This window comes from Aquila chrysaetos, chromosome 4 (assembly GCF_900496995.4).
Source record: "Aquila chrysaetos chrysaetos chromosome 4, bAquChr1.4, whole genome shotgun sequence".
Taxonomy (NCBI): domain Eukaryota; kingdom Metazoa; phylum Chordata; class Aves; order Accipitriformes; family Accipitridae; genus Aquila; species Aquila chrysaetos.
The window spans coordinates 58,239,092-58,261,109 of record NC_044007.1 but is presented as its reverse complement, the minus strand read 5'-3'; the positions used below and the strand labels follow the sequence as shown (position 1 = coordinate 58,261,109).

The 22,018-nt window shown below is 42.2% G+C and overlaps 2 protein-coding genes across 11 annotated transcripts in view; one reads left to right on the top strand and one right to left on the bottom strand.

Moving 5' to 3' along the window:
• Positions 1 to 4,734, top strand: part of MPPE1 (metallophosphoesterase 1) — a 32,744-nt gene extending 28,010 nt beyond the window's left edge. For all 8 annotated transcript variants that reach the window (XM_030012138.2, XM_030012141.2, XM_041123098.1 and 5 more), the window contains 5 exons: positions 544 to 652; positions 1,571 to 1,642; positions 1,754 to 1,876; positions 2,689 to 2,829; positions 4,261 to 4,734. In XM_030012138.2, the coding sequence (XP_029867998.1) occupies positions 544 to 652; positions 1,571 to 1,642; positions 1,754 to 1,876; positions 2,689 to 2,829; positions 4,261 to 4,443 (628 nt within the window). In that variant the 3' untranslated portion in view covers positions 4,444 to 4,734. The remainder of the gene's footprint in view (positions 1 to 543; positions 653 to 1,570; positions 1,643 to 1,753; positions 1,877 to 2,688; positions 2,830 to 4,260) is intronic.
• Positions 2,831 to 22,018, bottom strand: part of GNAL (G protein subunit alpha L) — a 197,269-nt gene continuing 178,081 nt past the window's right edge. For all 3 annotated transcript variants that reach the window (XM_030012134.2, XM_030012135.2, XM_030012136.2), the window contains exons 6-12: positions 20,984 to 21,038; positions 18,125 to 18,198; positions 17,162 to 17,220; positions 16,805 to 16,925; positions 15,392 to 15,522; positions 13,298 to 13,365; positions 2,831 to 8,019 (exon numbers count right to left, since the gene is read on the bottom strand). In XM_030012134.2, the coding sequence (XP_029867994.1) occupies positions 7,873 to 8,019; positions 13,298 to 13,365; positions 15,392 to 15,522; positions 16,805 to 16,925; positions 17,162 to 17,220; positions 18,125 to 18,198; positions 20,984 to 21,038 (655 nt within the window). In that variant the 3' untranslated portion in view covers positions 2,831 to 7,872. The remainder of the gene's footprint in view (positions 8,020 to 13,297; positions 13,366 to 15,391; positions 15,523 to 16,804; positions 16,926 to 17,161; positions 17,221 to 18,124; positions 18,199 to 20,983; positions 21,039 to 22,018) is intronic.

Here is a 22,018-nt window from a genome sequence, read left to right as displayed (position 1 = left end):
AGGGAAATCTTTTTCTCTTACAAATAAAATCCTGTTTTCTGTATGAGACCGCAAAGTATGAAACTAAGTTTGTTCAGGGTAGCCAGCCAAATGCAGTGCTGTTTTGCTTTTCAGTAGTTCTGAAGAAATCAAATGTCTAAAATTACATCTCTGAGGTCTAAAACGTGTGTGTGGAGAGAAGCAAGTTCTCCTTTCCCTCAGAATTCAGCTCAGTGGGCTTCCAATGTTCCACTAGAATACCACTTAAGTATCCATTATAATATAAAAAATCTTTTAAGTGTAAATATGAAGCACAGCATACAGTATATTGCGCAACCTAATTAACAACTGCTTATAAAGCAGCCTACGAGGTAAGGAAACGGCTACAGTATGGATACTGCAAAGAGAATTTATAGCATGTGATTTTGGAAGCTGTTACGGTCTGCTGTCTTGTTGAGCTGTGTCCAGCTCTGGAACACTTGCGTTGTGTGTGTGCATGAATAGCAAATGCTTTCCTGTCCTCCCCACTTCCCTTCTCTTTGCCCACTCCCTGCTATTTTCCAGCTTTGTCCTAGTAAACAGCGTAGCCATGGAAGGTGATGGCTGTGCTGTCTGCCGTACCTCAGAGGCAAAGCTTGTGGCGCTTTCTCACAAACTGAACTGCTCCCAGCAGGTAAGAGTTTATTAAATATCTGATCATAGCCAGGAACTCAGCTGCTGTAACAGGAATACTGATACTGCAGCAATAGTCAGGCTATAACTAAGACTCTCCTGAAAAAAAGCTGCTTCCAATTCATATTGTAACTTGTTGTTAGCAAATCTTTCGTCTCATTTGCCTCTTACCATTTTTACTTAACTATTAACTGTGTTGCTTTGCATTAATGGTGTTAACTTCCTTCTCAGTGCTGCCAACAAACAGAGGGTGTAATTTCCTCTGTTCTGAGGAATGGTAGAAGTTCTGTAACCCTCCTTTGACTTACTTAAGATACTACATAATCCCTGCATTTATATTTATGCATATTGTTCTGTTTTATATCCTTCAAGCTAGCCTATTCTTATAGTTTTCTGATTCTACTGGAGTCCTGTCTTGATAGCCTAGTAGAGTTTTAATTGTAGTATTTTTTCATCAAATCCAGTTGCTTCTTGCATTTCATTCCTCCTCCCTTTTTCATAGGCTGAGTGGATGCACAGTAGGCAGCATGATTGACTGAGTTGGCAATCAGGAAAGCAGCTCCCAGTAGAAAAATTGCCAGACTCTGCTGTCTCTCTTGGGCTGCCCTCAATCTTTTTTGCCTTGTTTGTGCAGTGAGATTCTGCTGTTGCTTTCTGCATTCAGAAAGAGTGCAACCGTATTTACAGCATATACAGCAAAGGGAATTAAAGCATTTCCCCTTCCATCCACAGTAGAGGCTCTTAAAAGTTTATACAGTGGACAGTATTTAAACACTGTACTCTGAGCTGATACTGCTTTTTGTAAAAAACCAAACCACCCCCCCACCCCACCCCAACCCCCTGAAAACCTGGCTGTTGTTTACTTCCCTTCCCCACCCCTATGGTGCTGACAAGATGTATGGATTGATTTTATTCACAGAAACCAAATCATTCCAACAAAAGGTGCAGTGATGTGGAAAAGCTTCCAGCTTCAGAACCCATCCTTTTACAGGTGTGTTGGAGATGGGGTGAGACAACATGTTGACATGTTTCTAGTGTATTTATTACTGTTCCAGAAAGGCTGGATTGTTAACAACTGATCCTTGCTTTGAATTTATCCCAGCATTACCCTCTCTATCGGAAAAGTGATGCTGAATGCAGTGGAGAAGATTCTGCTCCTCCAGCAGAGAAGAACATCCCATTTAAAGAGAAGTATGACGTACTGTCTCAGGAAGCATCACAAAAGGTTTGATATATTAGGAACTTGAGTATCAGTGGGTGGGTGGGAGGGGGATTTGGGTGTAGATCTATCTAGATTAAGAAATTTTGGAAAGGGTGTTAGCTGAGACAAACAGACCACAGTTAACAAGGCCTTTGAGAGGCTGCTTGTTAGAGCTGTTCCCCTGAGGATCATCAGGATCGTGGCCTTGATTCTGCTGGGTGTCCCAGGTACAGGCTGTAAGTAAGTCCCACTGCTCTTAAGCTTGCTGGAGTGCCGTTACCTCCAGGTTAGCATTTTGTGCTTTATATACTCTGTAGATTATTGACAAACCTAGTAGAAAGCCACTCTTTTCCAACACTTCGAAAGCACAGCTTCTGCTGAATTAGTACCGACAAGAAAATGTAAAGTCAAAGTATTCCCTAAAAATCTCATGGTCAGTATTTGTTTCCTTCTGCATAAATGTCTCCACTCAAGACTGGCAGTGCAAGATTCTCCCTTAGAGAAGAAAAGGACATTGCTTTACTAAAACCAAGGTTCTTCTCTTTGTGATGTCATCTTTTCTTTGTGATGTCAACAGCATGCTATTGCCTTTGTTTTTCTGATCTGTATGGTCAAAAAAAAACCCCCGGCTAGTATTTGGGATGAGGGCCAAATGGGTATGATTAATATTACAATATCAGCATGTCTTACTGCAAAACAGGTTTACACAGAACACTTTGTAAGAATATTAGAATTGCTATAACTTCGTTCTGTTAGGAGGAAAAAAAAAAGGGTTTTAAGCTCAACTTCTTTTTAGTTATGACTTAACTTTTGCGCTTTACCGTTTTGTGTTCTAGCTGATATGGTGGTTTCATCCCCGTTTGATTCTCAGTGGGCATACACATAGTGCTTGTGAAGTGCTGCACGCAGGGAAAATTCCAGAAATCAGTGTCCCGTCATTCAGTTGGAGGAATAGAAACAATCCTAGTTTCATCATGGTAAGTTTTAATTTTTTTTATTTTTGTCAGATAACTTTCATAAATAAATCAACATGGCAGTCAGCTATATTTTAAAACTGATTCTACCTGTAAAAACAAAAAATAAAAAAAAATTGCCTACCCACCCAACCCACTCAGTACACTGCATCCACTTTATAAAGTACATCTGTGGGAGCCACCATGTTCTGTGTGGTACAAAGCAATGCTGTTAAAGATCTAATTAGTATCTGGGTACAAGCATCAACGTTTTCTTATAAAGAGGGTGCATTGTAAACTATTGACTTGTAAAAATAATCAGTATTGTGCACTGAACAGTAGAAAGACTAGTTTGGCTTGGTTGATTTACCAACTATGAAAACAAGACCATATCCACCTCAAACCCTTGCACGGTGATCGTGGTTTTTCACACTTGTGCGTTAACCGCTTCACACAGTGAAAACGTTTGTCACATGCCAATAGTCTGCCTCCTCGTTTCCAATTCACATTTTGTACAGTGTGTTGGTTATGCTCTCACAGGCAGTTCCAGTGCTCAGTATAGCCTTAGAGGTAAATCAATTAGTTCCCCAGTTCAAAAAATAAAACAGAACTCCTGGAAACTTGGAGTAAGAAGCAAAACCTACAATCTGTTTACAGAGTAGTCTGTGACTTGGGGGGGGAATCTTTCATGTATTTTTACTGCTGTTGAGTTTAGGCTGCTTAATACACAGATAGATAACCCCAAACTTTTCAATTCATTTTATGCAACTGTTAATATTTCTTGTTGAAAGTAGTTCTGTTTATTCTGTATTCCTGAGAGTAGCTGCCTTCAAACTACACATGCTCTTTGCACATGCCAGACAGTGCATCTTCACTGCAAAACAAGAGGTTGGCTAATAAAAGTTGCATCATCTTCACTACTGTTTTAACTCAGCCTCGGTCCGTTGTAAACTTTAATTTGAACTGCAAAGTCAAGCCAAAACCCAATGAAGTTCTTTCTTTGTTGAAGTTCATGTTCAGAATTTGGATTAGCCAACGTTTTTTTTGCAGCACGTACTGGGTAGGAGGAGGGCCTGGAGGGGGGAGGAAGGGGCACATTCACAAAACCTAACTTTAGCCTGGGAAGGTTCCATCTAGGTGGATTTACAGCAGCTAAAGTTAGGCTTCTCTTGAAGGCAGCTCAGATGAGGAGCCCAGCTCTATTTACGCTGGATGGAATATAGGGAAGATTGGCCTCTGGGCTAATGTTGGCCTGGTGAATATTCCAGTTAGTGCCCAGCACCGCAAGGTACGGACTCTTCAGCCCCCTGGAGAAGGCACTGGTACTAGGAAACTGGCCCCAACCCTTGACACCCAACACAGAATTTAGAAAGGGGAGATCTGACAGTTGTGGTGTTTACTCCCAATTTGGAACCCACTGTAACAGCAAAGTGACAGTCTTCATTTCTTTTCCAGGGCAGCATAACACCAACTGACTTCTCCCTCCAAAAATGCTTCCTTCCCTATGAGAGCAGAGTCTTTACTATATACTGTGCAGCAGGTGCTCTGCTTGTAATCCTGATACTAGCTCATTGTCAGCTTCTCACTCCACCATTTTATTTTGCTCAGCGTTTAATCAGTAAGCATAAAGCAGTATGAAGAGCCAGACATCTGCATTCAGTCACTGAAATACCAAAGCTGAGAACAGTCAAACATCAGACTATATTCATGCCAGCAAATGACCTAATTTGATTGCTAGTCTGAAGGCAGGTTGCATTTACACATACCATAGAAGTCCTATACAGCTGATATGACTACTACAGGATAAATAATTAACTGAAATGAACGTTTCATGCTGTACAAAAATACTGTATTCTACAATCAAATGAGTCCTTTTCCTGCTATAATTTTTGTATCAAATATGTATATTAAAAGTGTAACTGTACATTATGTAAATCCTATAGCCTCGTTACTTATCTGCACTAGTGTCTTACCCTGGTGGAGGCTCAGTCCTGCAAACTGGAAACGTTTCTCTGTTTTATTGCTGCATGGCCCTTCTAATGTCATACTTCTGTTTGTTAGGGTCAGGCAGAAACTAGATACATCAGCACAGAGATGTGGATTTCTGTAGCCTTTTTAGGATGTCCTATGTAAGGGACTGTGGTTTGGGACAAGAAATCTTCTTGACACATGAAATTGTTAGCGGACTACAATTTGCAGTTATCATCTACCAGACAACGGGAAGAAGCTCGTGGATCCAGTTTGCTGATACGCTCTTGAGACCTGCTTAAAAAAAAAATTAGGGTGACACCTCAAGCTGCTGTTTTTAAAAAGATGTGCTATGATGAGCTTAAAAAAACGAGGGCCCTATTGCATCCCAGAGATCTGTGTGGTGAGGGGCCCTCCAGTTGCCGATCTTCTGCAAGAAGGAAGGTCAAATACAGCTGCAGTAACATTATCCTACGCCTTGGCCCTCAGTCTATGGACAGACAGGGATAGGAATGCGCCTTATTTCAGATTCCTGCAGGGCTGCCAAGTTCTGTTACCTTTATCGTAGAGTCACATTTTGAACTGCAATAGCTCCTCCATGGGGAGGCGGAGGCTGCCAGCCATGCTGCAAGCACACTGCAGAGCTGGGCCAATGCAAAACCCGAGCTCAGCGTCTCGGTGTGCTGTGTGTGAGGGAAGATGCGACAAACCTGCTGCTTCTCCCCACCCGCCTGAGAAAGGCCAGAGGGACTCTTTCACACCAGGACCAGTTTCCCTGCTGACACTCCTGCAGAGGCTGGGAGCTCTAACCTGAACTCCTGGGCTGGGGGTTGTTTTAAAGAAAAGACTATCTATCTTTTGTTATTCACTCTATTACTTTCTTTGGCATGGGAAGTGACAGAATCTTTGCATTTGGGAATTTTGTTTATTGTTAGTTTATTCCACCCAGCCTTTCACTTTCTGGGTGATACCTGATGACTAATTGAACATACAGATATCAAAGTATACATGTTTTTGGGAAAAAGAAGAAAGGGTCATATTATAGTATTTAAAATGGGATTGTTTATCATCAAATAGAAACAAGTTCTCAATTTGTGTGTAGTCTGTATTTAAAAAGATGACTGATTGGGGTTTGTAACTAATAACAATGCTTATAGTAAAAAGTTAATCAAACCTGTTGATTTATACACCAATGTGGGCAACATATTAGCTCTTAATCTCTCCCTAAATTTAAAATGCAAGTGGGGGGGAATGGTCCAAAGTGTGGTAAAACACTCTATAAAGTAATGTAGTCTAACACTTCTCTAGGTTTCTGTTATTGCAACTGTAATTTTAGACATTTGTACAGGTTATCTTGGACACAGGAAAAGTATATAGTCACAGACATAAAACACCTATGTATAAAATATAAAGCAGTGTTATAGTTACTAAAAAGGACATGCCTTATTGCTACAGCAATTCTTGCTTTTTATATATTGTACTGTACCACAACTTGTTTTGAGAATGTCATTTGCATAAATTATTCAAGTTTGAGAAATATTCACACATTTTGATTCTACAATATTTAAAATAAAACAATTTTCTAATGTGTCTCTTTATTAAAAGAGAAATAAAAATGTCATCTTGTAATTCTCTTAGGCCAGACACAAGGGTTTATACACCTTTTTTTTGTTTTTCTTCTTTCTTGCTATTTACTTGCACAATGAAAGCCGCTGTTGGTACAAAGATTGAAGAGCTCTATAGAATGGTGCTTTACACATTCACAATCGGTCTGTGCAATTGTGAAGTTCTATGAATGACCAAAGAATTACCAAACATATTTCCTAAATATAAAGGAAAAGAAAAAAAGAAAATCCTTGGTTCCCATTAAAACAACACCAGGTTGCAATTTGGACACTTGAATGAATTCCAATGTTTTAAAGCTGAGACTTCAAAAGAGAAAGGCATGTTTGCTGCAACATCCGGTGACTGTAATACCTTACTTGGAAAGGTAAGTGGTTAATTTGCATAATTTATAATTTTTATACTAAAGAGCATTTTATATAAACCAGAAAAAAACCCCTAAACTCTACAGATAAAGTTCTTACCTCCAGTCACTGCTGCAGGTAAGGTTGACATCAAGCTGTACAGCGCAATCAAAAACATACTTACATCTTAGCTCATTTTACAGGTACAGCCATAATCAAGGCACAAAGATCTTCTACAAGTATTTTTCTTCAATAAAGTTGTACAAAATAATATTACATTTTACAGTCTGTACAATATAATAAACCAGCAGTAAAACAAAAAAATATATATAGGGAGAGGACTGTTGTCCAAGAATGATCTGAACTAAAAGGATCATTTGTGGACAGCACAAATAACGTAAGTGAGGGTGGTATAATTTTCTGCCTAGATGCAACAGGCTGAAAAGTAGCTGTAATTCAAATGCCTGAGGTGTGCAGAGACACTTAGCTCCAAAACCCCAGAAAAATTGCTTTGTCTTCACTGTTCCTCTCATTATCTACTCTACTTCCTGTGCCAGTAACGGCTTAAAAGAGGAGGTCACTTTATCAGTTGACCTGCAACTCAGAAATGCTAAAAACTGTGACAGAGTAATAAATATTGTGGTGCTGCTACATTGTGTGTCTACTTCCTCAACAGTATTTAATAACCTGATACAAAGTGCATTAATCTTTTTTTTCACCCATCAAGTACTCTTCAATGTCATGTTAAAAAGGAAACCCACACAGAGGGATAGGTATGACTTTAGTGTCATCCAGCTGACATACCAGTTTGAACTGACGTTAACCTGCTGGAAAAAATTTAGCAGGTCACATTCAGTTAAAAAAACAAAACCTAAGGGAACAGAGGTAGCCGAAGGGCTTAGTGGAATGACGAAGAAGTGGCATGTCAAAATAAAGCACAAAAGTCCCAAAAAGCATGAAGGAAAAACAACCCAAACTTGCTTCAAATCAGCTTTAAGGTTAAATAATTAAAGTAAACAAAGTGAAGAGACTGACATTTCTATAGTATATTCTTCCACCCTGTGTGGGGTAGTATCAAGAGAAAGAGTAAGGAGCAAAGAATTTAAAACCACAGGTTCCACGGTGATCCCCCTCACAAGAGTTCATACTGGCGGAGATGCATCCTTTGAATGATGTCTCGACAGTCGTTGAACACTCTGCGGATATTTTCTGTGTCCACTGCACATGTAAAGTGTGGGTAGCAATAATGCCTGCCGTCTCCACTCGCTGTACTTATCCTCTGTGGAAAAAGTGAGGGGGGAAAAAAAAAGGCTCAGGCGCCCTGCCACAAGAAGTTTCACATATTGGCGGTCTACACACTTATGGAGTACCACGAAACCTGGGAAATTCTGTATGTAGGTCATTAAAATAAATAAATAAAAAGGAGGAGGGTCTGTGGTCTGGTCCAATATGAACCACAAATTTGAAATGATTAAAAAAAGTGATGGGTACTATTACGGGGTCAGTATAGTAGTACTTCGTAAGAGCCGCTGATGCTACCATCATCTGCACAAGCTATTATCATTTGCACCTCGCTCTGCAGCTAACCTGTGCTGCTGACAGCACTGCAGTCTGCCATGCAGCTGTCCCAGGAGTGATTTTCTCTTCTTTTTTGGTGCCATCATGTGGTAAATTTTTGAACTCCTGGCTTAAATGAGCAACAGAAAACCTCCCAGCTGTGAAGCCAGGAGTGGCAGAGAACAGCATCCTACCACTTCTGCTTCTTGAAGCTGAAGGCCACTGAAGCTACCTTTACTTACAGCACCTATTAAGCTGGCTGAAGACTTGGTATCGTTATTGAGACCAGAACATGGTGGAATTATCACCAGAGTGGCCGGGTTCCCAGAGAATGATAAAACATGCACAAATCCAGTAAACATCAGACCACGCAGAATTAAATTTTCACAAGGCTACTCTGCAACTTTTTAGGTTGCTAACTTGACCTCCAGCGTCACTTCATGCTCTTCTCTTGTTAAAATTTCCCACGTTCTTAAAAAATATTTAAAAAAAGATCTTAATTTTGTTCTGTATTACTATAGGACTGATAAATATAAATCCATTCTAGATCATTATCTTGAATATATATGGAATGGAATGTCATGAAAGCAGAAGGTCAGTTCCTGGGATAATAGTTTTTATAAAAAAATCTAGTCTGAATTTTATTACAAATTATACTGGCTAAACAACAAAAAACGTTTTCTCTCTCTCTCTCGCTACACTATGTATTTTTAATACAGTGATTTATTTTACATGTAGGATTGACCTTTTAAATACCTGCAGCTACAGATATGCAAAACTATAGACATTTAGAAGCCACGATTTACATAATTAGATCAACAAGAAATTGCAGATTTTTGTAGGTAACGTAGGCAACATTACAAATTACAACACTAATTAAACGGGGTGTTCCATACATACACTAAAAATTATTTTCTTCTTACTAAGCTACACTCAATACCTAGTTCAAGGCTTACCCTCATGAAAAATATTAATTCAATAATGTATTCAATTGATGGGTAAGTTGTTAAGACCATATTTGAAGCATGAAATACACTAAACAATAACAAAAGAAGAAAAAAAAAAAGTTGTACAAATTACTGCAATGGTGGCAAAATGCTGAAATTCAATTAAAATGTGGATTGTATTTGTCTACCTGTAAAATCTTCCAGAAGGGTTTGAGGAGATCTTTGCTGTCTTGCAAAGTCTGGGGGAAATCAGACCCTTAGGAACCCAAGGGCCAAAAGGACAGCGGTGTGCATGGACATTCAAGATGATACTGATTTTAAAACAGTACAAAAATGCAATAGTGTTTCTATGTTTGATACAACAGCTGCTTTACATTTCTTCCCCCCTGCAGATCTGTTCTGTATGACAGTGGTGTAATGCCACCATTCAGCTGCAGCACGGAGAGACAAGTTACTAATTTTTTTTTTTTTTTTTTCAAATCAGACTTAAAAAAAAAAGTACCCTGAAAGATGGTCCAGTCTGCCTCACAACTACTGCTGCACTTTTTCATTCTTAACTCACAAGCCTCGGAAGCGTTCAGCCTTGGCCTGTTGCAGGGGTCCGTGGCTCTTTTGCTCTGCACTGAGACCCACATCTGTATGTGCAGCCTCCAGCTGCACTTGCCACCTTGCTCTCATCCCTTCCAACACGCTTCCTCCAAGCAGCACCATCTCAGTACGCTCTAACAAGCGCATTAATGTCTCTGTACAGTCTGCAGACAGCAGTTAACATACTGTAAGGATGCGAGACGGGGATCAGACTCCTCTGACGCGCTTTCTGGGACTAAACGCTACATGCCATCGGTGAGGGACAACGTACAAACACTTTCGGTGCCACCCAGATGCGGGCAGTAGGGAGCACCCCACCCCACCAACCCAACGTTCAATCTTTTCCTTGTGTTCTGGTAAGATACCTGTTCTTTCACTAAGTGTTTGCTTGTCTTTTTCATGCACTGATTCCGCTAATGTCTATGGTAGTACGCTGCCCACAATGTTCTGGTGACACCTGGTTACATATAAGGCATGTCAAAGGATGTATTTCCAAAATGTTATGGGTTTTTTTTTCGGTCCCGACAGCTCTGTAGCTCATTTTAAGATAAATGCAGTATTTTCACCCCTACTCAAAAGTCATTTTGAATAGTAGTGTATTACCTAGCACTCGTTCAGAGGGGATAAACAATATCCCCTGGGACAGCAACATAACAAGATTTACTTTCCTGTAACACAAGTGTGAGCATTTAATACCGGTGTCCCTATACTGCGGGGGTCAGGACGACAGTTTTCAGCGAGGAGCCAAATGCACGATTTGAGGGAGCCTGGTCTGTGTGTTTGAACAGCAGCTCCAGATTCAGATTTTTTAAAAACCAGCACGAACCAGAGAAGCCGTGCCACTGTTTTAACAGGGGTTACCTATACACTGGGGATGTATTAAAACGAAACATCAGCAGCTGGAGAGCCCTGTGTACAAAACACCAACATGGGGCTGGGGAGTAGCCTGAACAAGAAGCGCATGAGCATGCTGCCTCCGTGTAGAGCTTGGGAGGAGAAAGGACGTGCCTGAACCAAAGGAAGGAGAACTTCCTATAAGATACGTCCCGTCAGCCCTCGCCCACCACTCCCCCCATTAAAAACCAGCGGTGCCAAGCAGCCAGGCTGGCCACCAATGCCTCCAGAGGCTACAGCCCCCTGCACCAATTCTGAAATCAGGAGCCCATGTATTTTGCCTTCCTAATACTCATATACTACCACGTAGCAACAGTTGTTGGAAATGTGTTTACGTTTAACCTCCTTCTAAAAATCTTTGAATTACATGCTTTAAATTTGCCACCACCAGTGCCCACAGCCAGGTAGAGTTTTAAGGGGTGCAGCACCATGGTGGTGATTTTCACACATATCCACACCTTATGCAGACCCGCTACCATGATAAAAATCACAATAAAGCTTTAAATGAATAAAACCAGATTTCTCTGAATCACGTCTGAAAATTTAACAGAGTGGGACAAGGAAAAGGTCATAAATAAAGAGACTTGGAAGGAAATGTGTAAAGCAGAGCCAAGAAGGCCGTAGGCAGAAAATAGACACCTTTTCTTCCTTGCACCTGGCTAAGGACATCAGACCCCTCCCCAGTCTGTATGCCAAGCTTACTTCCCCCATCCCCTTTGTCCCCCTCTTTCCAAAACAGCCTTTTTTGCCTACTCCGCAAACCTGAAAGTCGGTGTTTCGACTCGGCCTTTTCCCACCTCGCCCTCCCCGCTGGGCCCGTGCACAGCCTCCATTACTCGGGGCACACGCGGGCTCTTCAGACCATTTGTGGGAGCAGAAACACCTCACTTGAAAGTCTTGCATTTCAAACAGCCCAAGAATTTAAAGCAACTGTTCAAATGACTACATCCCTCTGTTTCTTTACGCTGAGAAACCCAACCACAAACCCAGGAGACACACGAACGTTGCTTACGGAGGAGATGCTCTCTGCCAGGGCTGCGGCGGTTGCAGGGAAAGCGGGGAAAGCCGTTTCAGCCCTGTTTCGGCCCCACGCCCGAGCCCCGGGGACTGCCTGGCAAATGCCGGGCACTGGCACTGGCCCAAAGGCTTCTCCTGCACCCAGCACCCGCGGCTGCCGAGGGCCCCTGCAGCCGCACCGTCGTTTTTTATGTGGTTGCAATGCCTGTGCCCCTTCCCCTCCCTACCCGCTTCGTAGGTGGCCTCTTTCTGTAACGCCCATGAGCCATGGCAGGCAAGGGCCTCACCCTTGGTGTGGTTTTTTTAAATAAGGAAACTAGATAAGGGTGAGGAGTTTCACCCTAGTTTCCCCATAATTGGGTTCTCTTAGACCCTCCTTCCAAACTGGATACCATCACCTGCTTCACACCATTTCAGCGTTACCACAAGAGAGATCTGGCTTCAAGTGTTTTTTTTTTTCCGTAACTCTTGTTAAAACAGCACATTCTGACATTTTTCCTCGGAATCCGGAAGGTTAAGGCGGTGAGCGGAAAACCCCAAGGTGTGAACACAGTTAATTGTTTCTTTCTTGTTGCATCAACAGCCATAAATCCTAACCATACTTGTAAATGCGTAATGACTTTAAAATTCTGAATTCTAATGATTACATTTGTTCTCTCTAACAGCCCCACAGAGTTTCTACCAGTAGGGCAAGACAGATGAGCCTTGGTTCTGGTCTCTGTTACTGCTTTGCACTGTGGGCATGACTCGATAGGAGTGAAGCTGTAGGCGATACCGGATTAAGCCCTCCGTTTCTGATAGCAGTGCTGGGCTGTGATCGTGTGCCTGATAACTGCTTCTATCTGTGAAATGCAGACAACACCTCTTCAGCTCTAGCTCTGGAGAAAACCTCAATTGCAAGAATAATTGTGACCAGGCAAGGAAACTTTCTTATGATTGCTCAGTAGGGCCATGACACCAGTCCTAGGGTGAGGCAAACCTCCTCATTGGCACAACAGAAATCTTATTTAAAGAAAAAATCTGCTTTTTTTGTTCATTCCCTCTTGCCAGCTCAGCACTGCCAAAGCCCTTGGAGGAATGCAGGATGAAAAAAAAAAGCCTATTTGCTTAAACATGGACTGGACTGATACACAAAATAAACGTTCAAGGCAACAGCCAGTAGCATCTTACAGGTAAAGACAACCACAGAAAACCTCACTAACTGGCAAGGCAAAAAGTGCTCGGCGTTGCCCCCCTTGTGCAGAGAGGGAGGGCTGCTGGCACCCACACCAAACCTGGAAGCAAGCAGGCAGGCACACGGCCGTTTTCAGCACTAGCACTTACTTGCTGTGTGACGCTTTGCAGGGCAGGTGACTTTATATAGAATGGGCATAAAAATGTGCAAGCACTAGGGAAGGTTCTGCAAGATGGGCAGCTGAAAAGAATTAGGGAATTGCCAGACGTTCTCCTCTCCTTCTAGCTTTCTGCAAAAACCCATCAGTTTTCCCTAAATAAACTACACCATCTGCCAGTATTTCCTATGATAGAATCACACATAAGATCAAAATTACTCACTAAAAACTCATCCCGGATGAAGAACTTGGCTCTTGTGACTTTGGGGTCTTCTCCTGCGTCTGGTGTTGCTGTTCAATTAAAAATAAATGACATCAGAAACATGAAAAGCAAACAATAATCTACTTTTCATAATAAAAGATTTAATAAGGAAGAACTAGTCCTTCAATACAGAAATTAAAATGCTAAATATCCACAGGAAATCCCTGATAGGTAATTCTAAAACGGAAAGGTACTGTAAAACCTGATTATGCATTTAACATATTTTAGGAACCTGAAAATTGCTGAAATCATTGCATCAATGTCATTGGTCATATCATAAAGAGGTTTACTCACATCCACAAGTTTGTTCATATAGATACAAAACAAGCGGGGAGTTAGGGTTTAACTTTTATCAGAAAATATGACTAGAAAAAGCAGCTGAGCTGTTCAGTTTCTGCAGCAGAACAGCATGTCCTGAATAAAGCTTCTGCAGGCAGGAATTTGGGCTGAAAAATGGTTAGTACAAGATTACATTTGAAAAAAATGATAGCGTCAAAAGATCTTTTAATACATGTATTTTATTTCCAGGCCCCAAGTCAGCAGAATACTTAGATATACTGCCCATCAAAGGGCCTTAGTTTAAATTCTTGTTGAGCGGGAGACTCATTGGTCAGTACTGTTTGTTGGCAGATGAAGTCATCTCTATCTAGGCCATGTAACAACTATATTTACTGTAAGTGTAAAAAACAATACAGTGAAGAGATAACCTATTCATTTCCCTTCAGTGTGATTTCTCCTCATCTAAGATACCAAATCAGATGATTATAATATGGTAAAGGACATAATTTATCAGAGCATGGAAACCTATTTTTTACTCTTATCTATAGCGCTAGGGGTACACACAGAGCAGCAGCACAATCAGCAGCATCTTAGAGTTCAGTGCTGCTGTCCTTAAATAATGTCAGCTGAAATTAAAGAATAAATGAACAACTACAGGTTAAAAATAGAGAGCTGCTTCATGTGTGAATATGCTGGATCACTCTGGATATCCTCTGTGAAATCCCGCTGAGAAACACCAAAAGCTACTTTATTCTGACAACTGGCTTACTATAAAAAAAAACCGTTGAAAATTTACCCAAACTCTGTATATATAATCTGCGTGATGGTGACAGAAAATTTCTTCTGAAACTCCTTAGCATTATAAAACTGGTGCCAGGTTAACTCGGATTTTAGGACAGTTTATTTATCCTCTCCACCTGAAACTCAGTATCACAGTTCTGAAATTCCAGACCTGACTGAAAGCTGAAAATAGCTTATTACCATCTTTACTTCTATAACCTAGGCTGTTGTTGATGGTCAGCGGAGAAGGAAAGCCTTTTCCAATGGGTGGCTGCAAGCACTACGCCAGGGGCATCACTCGGGTAAGGCAGAGGCTAGTGGTCAGAAAGGGCAAGTTTTACCACTTTTGCTAGACACAGATGCGAGATATTTGGGAAGCCCCCTGCCTGGTATAAACTGGCATAAGACCAGAGTTTACTTATGCAATATGTTATTGCGGTGCATGAATCATTGTACCTCTTGAAATGATAAGAAACCGAACCCATGCTAATAGCTCCACTGTCACAGCTCTCTCTGTATTTATTAATGTGGTTTTCCTCCATTCAAGTTCCCTTGCTGGTCTGCTGGGCTTCCCATCAGTATTTGCAAAGGCTGAAGTTTACAGTGTTGGAGGATGCAGAATGGCCACAAAATAAGTCTAACGAATCCCTAACAAAGTTCAGCACCACGGGAGGCCCAGGCAGAAGCGTCTGGCAGGGGAGGCACGTGCCCGGCAGCTTTGCTTTCCTGGGACTCGGGTTGCTCCAAAGGAGGGGAAGGCAGGTGCTCTGGAGCCAGCCCCCTGCAGTCCCCCCGCACGCCCGCCAGCAGCCAGAGCCCCTTCAGACCCTGGCCGTGCTGGGGCACCTCCGAGCTACGTGCTGCCGGCACGCTCCTTACCTGACCAACAGGATTGTGCTTGTGGATTTGTGTGTGTGTGAGAGACAGACAGAGACAGAGGAACTATGGGCTGGGCTATGCCACCAGGTCCAATCCCTGCGTGGTGAAAAACCTTACCATCCTCAGGTACGGTATAATGCGCATATTCAGGGAAGTAATCTTCGATTTTTGATTTCCCTGCCAAGACTTTTTCAGCCAGCATGTCCTGTTTATTCAAGAACAAAATGATAGAAATGGTCCGTAACCACCTGCCAAAAACAAACCGAGTGTGTTATCTCTGACACGTTAATCAAGTAAAACAGATCACTTCAATAGAAAATTTACTGGCTATCCCTGCATGGACAGAGAGCAAAGTAATGTGGAACATGCTTCAACAGAAAAAAAAGATGACCTAAATTACTGTTTCGATTGGGTTGCACCTGTGCTGGTGGGTATATTTATAGGATCCGTAAATACATTTACAAAAACTGCAGTAGACATTGCTGAAGGGAGCAGTCTTCAAATACTGTTTTCTAAATTATCCTTTTGATATCGAGTTGGGAAAATGATGACATTTCCTAAAAGCACCGCAGTCCAGAAACAGATATTACTGTCTACTTTGTTTGGTTTTGCTGAAGCAAAAGAAAAAGGCTGGAAAGCTGCCTTCCCCCAGACTGCTCTGTCTTAACTATTGTTCATGCACAGAGATATCCTGTCTTTTAGGGTGCCCTGTATGACACCTGATGAATCAAAAGAAAATAATCTCTTTTCTTCCCCAGTTTATACCTAGCCGTCACTGTGACGATGTGCCTTTGGGACTCAAGCTTAATGTTTTTCCTCACTCTACCTTCAATCACTTCTCAGTGCAGAGCATCCTCATAGGTATGTGCTGAAAACTTCATTACCTTATTTTGTGTATTGTTTTTACTTACTCTCTATCAGGAACCTACTCAGATTGCTATTTGGTTACATATCTATAATTTACATGCACTGTGGCAGAATGGCAATTTAATGGCCGTTACAATTAGATTAGATCTGTATCATGAAATATCATCCCACAAGGCAGAGAAACTGTGTGCCCTCAGAGACGAGTCTTACGAGAGCAGCTGCCCACACAGGTATCGAGAGCAGTGCCAGCCGGTGAATCGAATGCAACGCCAACAGCTAGCTGCTGCTCCTGCTGCATTTCAGGAGGAGACGAAATGTAATTTGGAGGATGCTCTCTCTGTCTCGGCCAAGCAGCACAGTGACACCCAGAAGGGGTCTCCCCCGCTTCCCTTGCGGCAGCCGGCACAGGGAGCTTGCCCTTTTCAAGCCGTCCCCATGCCCTGCATCACTTCGGTGGCAGTGGCGAAACGGCGTGGGCACCATCCCTGTGCCCCGGCCCCCGCCGAGGAGCGGTATGCACCGCGGGGGCACCCTGTGACCGGGCCCTACCTCGACATCTTCTGAATTAGCAATCTGAGCGTATAGTAAGGGGAGTCCTATTTTGTAAGGAGTTGAACTGTAGCTAAATTGGGGAGGGTGGGTGGGAAATAAGGTATGTTTTACCTATTATTCCAGATACTTTTGAAAAGGTCCAGGGATTCCCGTAGTCTGTTTGTGTTATTGTCTTCCCTTATTACCATGTTGTAGCTGCTGCAAGCCACAACGAAGATGATAGCCGTGACATCTGGGTCGAGCACACGAAAGAAAGAAAGGAGAGAGAAAAAACCATCTCTGTTATCCCAGCACATACTCCTCAGGGTAACGGTGCCATTACTCCCCAAACTGCCAAAATTACCCATAGAAATTATCTATAACACTGGACTCCTGTATTAGTGACACACTCTGTGTGAATATGAATACTAAGCTGCTCACACCTCAGAGAGTAAGTTCAAAATAAAAATGTGGAATATTTTTACTTACCATTAAAGCATTGGATCCATTTTCTTCTCTCATCTCTCTGGCCACCTACATCAAACATGCTGTTAAAAAGCCATAGGATGTTATATCACTCATGTGCACTAGGAAAGTCATATGAAGCATGTAGCAGCATGAGGGTTCAGTTTAAAAATCTGACAGCCCCAAGGACAGTGGCAGTAAAATACCCCACCTGAAGGGGAGAGAGATCTGCTGATGCCACGCTGCATGTCAAGAGCTCTGCTGATGCTGCGCTGCATGTCAGAAAGCTGCACAGCTCCACCTGTCCTGCTCTGCCAGGAGAAGGCTACTGAACCCATAAAATGAGAAATATACTCTTTTCCAGGGCAAGTGTTGGCCTTTCCAGCCCACGGAAGCGCATGTGGCAGGTTTTGGCATATTTTGAAGGGTGGTGGGGAGAGCGCATCTCTGTGAGGAGGAGGAGGACATGGGGGCAGCTCTGCCCGTCAGCGCTGCCACCTTTCTGGACAAGAACCACTGAGCGGAGGCAGCCCGACAGAGGGTGTTTTACAGAGACAGAGCGTAAAAGTTTGACAAACACAGAGCTTGCAGCCCTCTGGAAGGAGGGAGACATTTAACTCTCCTTGTCCCACTGTACAAAGTCTGACTCATGGCAGGATTCCCACCGACTTCTGCGAGCTCTTATCTCCAACAGTATTTTACGAGTTTACAGTGCTACATCAATGAACCAGTTCATAAAAACAGCCACAGACAACCCCACAATAGAGCATCACTAATACACATAATTAATATCAGCTCTTTTTGCAAAGTATGAGGCAATTTTACTAGGACCTACAGAAAGAGAGCTAAAAACCGAAACCAACCAAAAAAACCCCAAACCAGCTCCCATCCTAAGCCTACTTATACCAAGCATACATGAGCACAGACATCTGAACTAAGTTTTTAAAAATTAGTATGATATTCATAAATTATTACTAATAGACTTACTGGAAATTTACTTTATCTACTTGAAATCTTGTTTCAAAAATCCCTGATGTCAACACTCTGCATCTTAATAGGTCCTGGAAATGAGAACACAGAAGCTGATTAATAAGGTTTTTTTCTAACCTCATTCTGTTTTTAAAAGCATGGAATATTATTTTCCATGAAAAGTCTTAAATGTTCCATTTAATTAAAGTTCGATCAGACTTGTTGGTAAACCTGCATTTGTCCATACTGACACAGCAGATCTACACAAACATCATCTCTGCATTTGGTTTGTGTGCGCACTGAGAAAACAGTAGACCCTTTATACATTCTCCTTACCGCCCACTGAAACCTGTTATTGATGGTCATACAATTTTGTATGTGGCGTGGATAATGAATTCTGAAGTTACATAAAACTAAGAAAAATGTTATTCATGTTGTAAAGTCAAGTATTCAAATGTTAGAAAACTCCAGATTTACAGTTGCCCAGGCAACCTTAATTCTGCCCTCTTTTGTACTGAATGAGACAGGAATCCTATCGAAATAATAGCTTGTGACTGAGTAATTAAAGCTCTATTACAGAGCACAGTGGAACAGAATTTAGGTTGTACGCAAATCTGGCATTTCTTTCTTATTTTTCAAACTAGCAATACTTTACAACATAAATAACATTCTTTTAATAATCAAAAAAATAATAATTTCCTAGATTCTCAAAGGAAGTAGGCAAAAGCAATTTATGATGCATACCTCAGGCAGCTAGCTCACCGTGTGCCCCCGTCATCACCAGCAGCATTTTTAACCTTGACTATCCAGCACTGCTGCTCAGACGGTGGGTGCAGAACAGAACCGGAGGCCGGAGAAAGCTGCTGGCCGCCTGACGGGGACGAACCCCTCCGAGCAGCCGCCTCTCGCCTCGGCTCGGCACGGCACGGCACGGCACGGCACGGCACGGCTGCCTGCCCAGGAAGCTCTCCCTTCCTGGGGCAAGGGAAAGGCCGCTCGGTCTAGCTTAGCTTTCCTTGCCACGCAGTGGCTGTGAAAGCAGGGAGGGAAGGAGGCAGCCAGTGGCGCAGAGTCCAACACAGCTTGCCTTTTTCCCCTACCCTACCATCTACTGCTTCAAGTACTCTGGTAGCTGGCAAACCTCAGCTGCTTTGACAGCCGCATGAACTCAGCTGAAGGCCACTTGTTTAATTTACTTATATGTTACTGTCTTTTTCTGTCACTTGTTGACATTTATTTGTTATTGGACTCAGTCACTATTTTGAGATGGTGCAAAAAAAATTAAAGAAAGTAAGGGAAAAAAAGGAAAGTAGTGATTTTTACCAGTGAATTCGGCAGGACAACTGAGAGACCATAACAGGATGAAAAGCCAAAAGCAAAAGAGAATCCCTCCTTTAGAGCAAAAGTCTTCTGCCTGACAAATACCAAAGGCCTCTTCTGATCTTTGGAGACACGGGGCATTTCTTCCCAAAGGAATTATCAGGAAAAATTTCTAGATGATGAATGGCTGCTCCAGGTAGAGAAAGGCCTCCCAGGAACAAACAGGCCAACAGTAACATAAATAATGAACACAAAAATGAGGCTTTGCTTCATTGACTTCTCTCTCCAGCTGAGTGGTATCGATGCTAAAATCAGACCATGAAGTCTAGATGGAGTAAATCCCAGTGCTACTGCTTTGGTCTGAAAATGTCTTGAGGGCTTTAATAATTGATCCTATACCGGGTTGACTATACAAGTTTCACCTTATAATACAACGCATACTACTTTTTGCCACCTTCTATTTCAGGATACGGTCAGAGTAATTGGACAGGGTTGTGGTTATAGACCTGAACTAGGTCTGAAGGAACAGGCTCTGCTCTCCATAGTTCCTTGTGTGATCTCTGGCAAGTCGCTTCATTCCTCTGAATTTCAGTCCCTGATTGCACAATGTGATTTAGCAATTGTATTTTTTTAAGGGCATCCACCCGTTATACACCTTGCATGGTTAGACTGAATTATCCAGTGCAGGGATTCTCTTCTGCCACCTGTATTTGCAGTTTATGATGTGGCCCACAGTCTCGGCTGAGACTACTAGATGACAGTGGGATACCAGCACTGAAAAGTAACAACCTCAGGATAAGTTTGCCGAAGAGACACCTGTGCCCAAGGAAACCACAGAGCCTGAGCTCAGGGAAGGCAGCCGAAGCTGTGCACCACGGTGAAGCCCTTTCTTACTTCAAGGTTGTGCCACTTAAGGCTTAACTTTCCTGAGTGCATTCGTCATTAGAGCACTCTATCAAGACGTATCATGACATCTGGGAAAAAAGCATACTGTCCTGCAAATAAGGCTTAAACAGAAACCATCCTGCCCATAGGAGATGGGCACAGGCTGGAAAGAAGGTGTCTGCACGCCCGCAGAGAAGTCTGCTGCTGCCACTGGTGGTCTCCCCTGAGCTTGGACAGTGGATCCACTGCAGGCTTCTGCCTCTGAAGGACCCATCTGATGGACACGGGAAGCCTCCTTCTGGGTTTCCATCACCTCCACCATTGCAATAAAACACTGCTTCTGTGTAGTCAAGGCTGGTGAGGGAAACCATAGGCTTTTACGTTTATGTTTTCTGTTCCCTTTGCTTTGTTTGCAGGACACAGAATAGAAAGCAAGAAGAAATAACAGATGTGTTACAGGAATCACCGACCTACATATCGTAACAGTAAAAAACAAGCTTGCACCACCAAAAAGACTCTTCTTTAACATCCATTACTTAAACTGCTAGATGGTATTTTGGTACTATGTGGTATGCCCTATTTCAGCTGCTGTTGGGACTAAAATAAATTACATAAAGAATTCATACAAATGGGCATCTTGGTTCAGACCCTACCCCATTAAGTTATACTAACCTGATCTGTGGGTGTGTAGTCATCCATGCTGACACTGTCAATTCTTTCTAAAAAGCTAGAAGAAAAATAAACATGCACTTAGATATGTAAAATACTGTCTAGTGTAACACTTGTCACTACCTTTTCTGGTTTAGACTCCCGCTGCAAAGCAAAACACAAGTCCAATGGTAAAGGTATGAGTGCAATGATTTACGTACATTGATGGAGGTTACATTTCCTGAGCCAAACAACTTTTTACCCAGACTTTGTTTCATTACAGCGCTTCTACACTTACCGTTATGCGGTACCCACAAGCAGTCCAAATGCAGTTAAATATTACAATTTGGTGAGGTCCACTAAAAAATACCAAGACTAACCATGTGTCATATAACATTACATAGTTGTTTAGACATAAAAAAGATTTTGAGGTTTAAAAAAGAAAATGGGGTTAAGGGTTGCCTTTATTTAGCATAATGCTAATCTAGCATAATGTTATGTTAATGATGGCCTCAGTAATGTTAGCAGAAATGCTTGTTAATATATACAAATAGCTTTGGACTGACATGCTGCCTTCGAACACTGCAACTAAAGCATAAGAAGTGGAAAGCAAAACACGAAGCAGAGGTTAACCTGTTTGAGTCTATGTCACCATAACTCAGTGAGATGCGTACGGTGAAACAGAAACTTACAACTGCAGGGAAGGGCAAGAGAAAAGGGAACCAGAAAAAAAGGGGGGGAACCACATTCTCCAATTACTTAAAAAATCTTTTCAAGCTTTAATTGTTTCCTAGAACATGTTAGAATGGCAGTATTAAGGACATAAAAATGTGATTTTATATGTATAGATAAAATAGGCAGGTTCTCTTTTCTCACGTTCACCCATTTCTTAGATTTCGTGTGAGCCCAGCTGCCTCATTTTCCCTGGACTGCCCGTATGTCTCAGAAGCTTTCCTGAATTTCTGCATTGTTATTTGGTATTTGGCAGTGAATATCCCACCGGCTGACTCATCCTGCCCCAATATTATCAAGATTTCTTTACCAACTGGCAAGTTTTTT